Genomic DNA, 5442 nt, shown 5'->3' on the forward strand with positions numbered 1-5442 from the left:
GTGGATCCAGTAGAACTGTGAGTCCTGTATCATTGTGTGTCCGGTAATTTGGGGTCCTGTAGTCGCATGTCCAGTAATTATGTTTCCTGTATAATTGTGTATCCTTTATCATTGTGTGTCTGGGAATTTTGGGCCCTGTAGCCGCTTGTCCTGTACAATTGTGTGTTCTGTAATATTGTGTCATTCTCTGCTAATTGGAGGTCAAATGTGTAACAAAGCATGTCAGCAGCAGCAGCAAAAGTCAGCCCGTAATAAGCAGGCCCGTTGACAGTCTCCTGGTCTTTAAACGCCTAATTAGACGGATGGTTCCTAACGTCTCCCTTAATCCACACATGTTGCTGGATGAGCTCAACGTCACCTCCATGAGAGGTGATTGGTTTAATGGTAACCAAACAAATCAATACATTCATTGTGACCGATGGCGCACATAAATGCGTCTTTTGTGGCCAAATTGACTTGTTATTTTGGGGCTGTATCTCATCACAAAGCATAGGGGCCCCTTGTAGGGGCCTATACTTTAAAGCTATTCCACAAAACTAGTTTTTATTTTTCAATTATTATTTTTAGTTGTTTAAAATAGTCCTACTTTATTGTACAAACGATCACGTTGATGTTAATTTCCCAACGTCAAACAGCCACCTAAACTAAAACAGTAACCTTTGCGGGCCCATTGAGCCGCTGTGGCTCCATGGTTCTAAAGTGTGCGTTTAGGGAACGCGAAGTGTTGCCGATGTGCGGTGTGAACCGGCCAGCGGCGGGGCCTGAACCAAGAACCTCCCGTCAATAGAGGGCTGGATTATCCTCCTTCTGAGACGGGATTAACATAACTCACATTCCTGCCTGCCTGCCTTTTTTTTAAAAGGGGTCTCTGACCAGCGTTTTATCGCTGGGTTAACCAGACAGACATACCGAAGGTGGTGTGTTGTGGGATGATGGTGTTTTCTGCGATGAGATATAGACTAAATATCACGATACTTTTATTTGGGGGGGAATGATGTACACGGACAGACCTGTCATTTGAAATCCTTTATTTATTGTTGTGTGCTCGGCCTCCTCACAGGAGTGTATCCCTCCGCCCAGCATACCCTAGTTCAACTAATAGTGTGTATTATAACTTATCATTTAACATTGGAGACATAGAAAATTAAACTATCCAATTCACAGCTCAGCAAACAGGCATACATGTACACAAAGTATCACAGTCTCAAACTTCTAACACAGCAAAAGGAAACGAAACCGGAATGAAATCAAAACAACACATAGGGGGAAACTTGTGTGAGCGCACACGGGACTGATTGTCTTTGTAACTAGTGTCTTATAAACATACTTTATAAATTAAATAGTGCATCCGGGTTCACGACAGAGTTGTCTCTCTCTCTCACACACACACACACACACACACACACACACACACACACACACACACACACACACACACACACACACTGCGGGTTGATCACAGACCCCATGCCAACGGAACACACACAAGAAGAAGGCCCTTATGGAGCAAATGGCCTCCTTAAGTTTTTCTCTCTCTCTCTCTCTCTCTCTCTCTCTCTCTCTCTCTCTCTCTCTCTCTCTCTCTCTCTCTCTCTCTCTTGCTGTTCTTTGTTGGCTATTTAGTTCCACGTATTCGATCAATCAAAAAGTTCAGCAGTGTTCAATAAATTAACCCGAGAGGTGACGGGGCTGTCCACCTCGTTACGCGCGGGGCCCGAGGTAGGAACAAGGGACCACCAACTCTTCAGTGACGGCCTCCCCACTCCCGACTCCGGGGCCTCGAAGTCTTTCAACATCCATGTCCCCGAAGTCACAAGGAAAATGTTTCCCGTTCTTTCCTCTTCTCCACCCTCACAATACTTGGAATTTCCACGACGACTGGTCTTTGTAATCCAAACAGTCCGCGTTGAAGTTGAGCTTCCAGGAAGCGGTCTGGTCCTTATAGTCCAGGCAGTCCGCGGGCCCTCCGAAGCCCAGCCCCGCAGAGGCCCCGTACGCCGAGGCGGAGAGGGACGACGCCGAGTTCAGGTGCCCCCCGTTGCCGCCTCCCATGGGGCTCATGGTGGAGCCCGCCGCCGACAGCTGGTGGTGGTGCATGGGCGAGAGGTAGGAGCCGCAGTCCATGCCCCCGAAGTACGACGAGGAACCCGTGTAGCCCTGGTTGTATCCCGACGCCTGGCTGTAGGTCATGGGGTATGAGCGCTGCATGCAGGACGACGAGGAGGTGGAGAGCGGGTCGGCGAGGGGGGAGATGGAGGCCGGGCTCCAGATGGAGACCGGAGCGGCGCTGCTGCTCACGGCCGGGATCGGGGTGCTGGAGGGCGGTGTGTACTGGCCGCTGGCCCCGCTCTCCGAGCTGGCCTCCCGGATGGGGGAGCCCTTCTTCTTGACCGGCCGTGCGGGCTTATTGCTCTGGGCGCCGCTCTGTGACTGCTGGGCCTGCTGGCGACATTTGGCCCGTCTGTTCTTGAACCAGACCTGATGGAAAATGGAGATAAAATAGATTTAGTTGTATTTCATGAAAGCACACTATTTAGCACGTTATTTATTCGATTTCGTCTTGAAACAATAATTACTTTTACTTATTATTCACTCTATATAATGCTGAAACAACAGAGTTAAAAGAATAGATCTAGACTTTACCGACATATCGTTTCTAACCGCATGTAAATATTGAATAATTATTCAATATAATAGTTATCAGTCAGGAGGCCTCTTTCACGACGATATCTCCCCCTCACACGTATCAAACATTATCATGCATTATTAAGTTAAGACAAAGCTCGAGGCCTCACCTGGACGCGGGACTCGGGCAGGTTGATTTTGAGGGCCACCTCCTCGCGCATGAAGATGTCGGGGTAGCGCGTCTTGGCGAACAAGTTCTCGAGCACGTCCAGCTGAGCGCGCGTGAAGGTCGTCCTCTCGCGCCTCTGCTTCCTTGGTGTTGCTGCGAGACCAAAATAGTACCACGAATAAGAAAACGATGCAAAAAATATATACAGCCTACTGATAAATACATGTGTTTATGTTAAAACAACTTAACTTGAATTCACTCGCTGTGTTTGTGTTTGTTTCCATTTTTTTATTTGAGGTGAACTAAAATTTAAATCATTGCAATTGAATACTGTGCTTTGACAATGCTGTATGCCTATATTTACAGGCCTATATATTAATACATTTATTAATGCCTATTGTTATTTATGCATTCCTTATTTTTCCTCGAACAGTGCATGATTAACTGTGATTGTTTTTCATGTTAAAACGTCGGCAGTTAATTTATTCCTGAACGGTTGTGGAGGAATGACTATACAGCCACTGGAGCTCAGCGGACAACAACAAACAATCAACTGAAACAGGGCTTATCATTATATCGAATTAAACCGAGCCCGTACCTGGGTATCCAACGGAGGGGTGTAGGAGGTCCATCCCGGAGGACAGGCTGAGCCCGTTCACCGTGTACGGCGGCTGCTTCAGATAGGACATCATGTTGGTGTCCGGGCGGGGAGAGACGACGGAGCCGGGTCTTCTTAAACAACTAAAAGAGCGAGAAAATCCTCCTTACATCCGTTTAGGGTCGCGGTGTGAGACTCGACCGATCAGATCCAAGCCAACTGAACGAGAACACGAATAGAGGAGGAAGAGAGATGTGTGCAAAGAGTGGAGCGGTGAAGGAGTCAGACTCTGGCGTCTGTGCGCGCTCTTTACGCGGTGAGGTCGGGTTTGAAATGTGGGCGTCCGTGCGCTCTGCGGGCTCTTAAAGGCGCGCGCGGAGACCCCCAGCTGTCTGCCTGGACTGAGGATGCTCTGTCTGCTTGACAACGTTTACGCCACAGCCCCCACCCCCCACTCACAACGCACACACACACAGGCAGAAACACACGCACGCACACACACGCACACACACGCACACACACACACACACACACACACACACACGCACAAACACACACATACAGACACGCAGAAACACGGAGATACACAAACACATGCAGAAAAACACGCGCACCCACACAGGCGCACACATTCACACACACACACACACACACACACACACACACACACACACACACAGACAGACACACACACACACACACATACACACACACACACAGACACACACACACACACACACACACACACACACACACAGACACACACACACACACACACACACACACACACACACACACACACACATAACAAGCACACAGAACACGCAACAACATTACAACTCGCGCCCCACCCCTCCCCCGAACCCTGTCCCCGTCCCCGTCCGCGTGGACGCGCACCCGCTCAACCCCAAGTGACCAAAACCAAACATTATGTCGTTAAAATGCGCGCACTCGCTGAGCCCCTCGCGGGCGCAAATTAGCATATACCCACAGGTTAGAAGTGGCTAAATAGACAAGTGATTGGGGGGCCATTTGCAAAGACAAAGGCCACTGTTGACCGATCAGTGAGGCCGATAACAAAAGATCCTTTAGGAAAGTAACAAAAAGACGCAATACGGGAAAGCATTCAGATACAATTGAACGCTATTTTCGTTTCTATTTAGGGCCATTGTTGGTTCGCTCAAATGCTTGTACATTGAAATGCGGGAGAATTAAAATATGAATTGAGGAAATCTGCCAAATAATTAGGAAAAGTTGGAGGCAGTCCTCCCCTGAGTTTGTTTCTTACTAACATCGCCCACACTCCCAAGGGCGGTTTCCCCCTAATTAATTACGTCGGTAATTAGATTTGGGAGGTGAGACTATCGAAAAGTGTTGATTAGAAAAACGACACTTAATCTCAGTTTAAACAAACAATGAGAGGAACGTTTCACGCAACAGGTAAACTGCAAGTGGAAATGTGTTGAGATTAAAGGAAATTTAAACCATCGATAGGCCGATTGTTTAATTTATCCTAAAGCCCAAAACCATTGATCTCTTACTTGGAAAAAATGCTATTTTTATAATTGTACTTAAAATAATTCTAAAGCAATCTCAAATTGTTACGATTAACGTATAACATTAATCCACCAAAAAATACAACAAATTAAATAAAACATAAGTAAATGTTTCCTTATTAAAAAAATATTTTTTTGGGGGGAAAAAAACACACTTTCTGCAAAGGCCTCCTTTTAAAAGGTCATCGTTTTAAAAGGAGACCACCTTACCTGCAGAGGGACTTTAGGGGGTCTGGGGATCCCCGGACTGTTAATTCTAACACCTCCTAGGTTCCTATACAACCAATAACGGCCACCTCGTCTCAATCTGTCACTTCTCCACCCAAACTCGGTCTACTGGTTTGCTCCACATCCGTTCAATAATAATAATTACCCTGTCCGAGAATTAATTATTATTGGCTACTGAGTTTTTTTTTTTTCTGTAAAAAAATTAACGAGATAATCCGGACGGCACGCGCTGGCGTGATTACAGGACGCCAGCCACGACTCCGCGC

General features: G+C 47.0%; 1 protein-coding gene across 1 annotated transcript; it reads right to left on the minus strand.

Annotated features, from left to right (window-relative positions):
• Positions 1-1851: 1851 nt before the first annotated feature.
• LOC307088090 (homeobox protein OTX2-A-like) lies at positions 1852-3486 on the minus strand (the record flags this gene model as incomplete). Its single annotated transcript, XM_079753883.1, has 3 exons — positions 1852-2478; positions 2796-2947; positions 3393-3486. 3 exons carry the CDS (start codon positions 3484-3486, stop codon positions 1852-1854), a joined length of 873 nt encoding a protein of 290 aa, XP_079610009.1.
• Positions 3487-5442: the final 1956 nt, after the last annotated feature.

The sequence above is a fragment of the Pollachius pollachius genome (genome assembly GCF_949987615.1).
Source record: "Pollachius pollachius genome assembly, chromosome: 16".
NCBI lineage: Eukaryota > Metazoa > Chordata > Actinopteri > Gadiformes > Gadidae > Pollachius > Pollachius pollachius.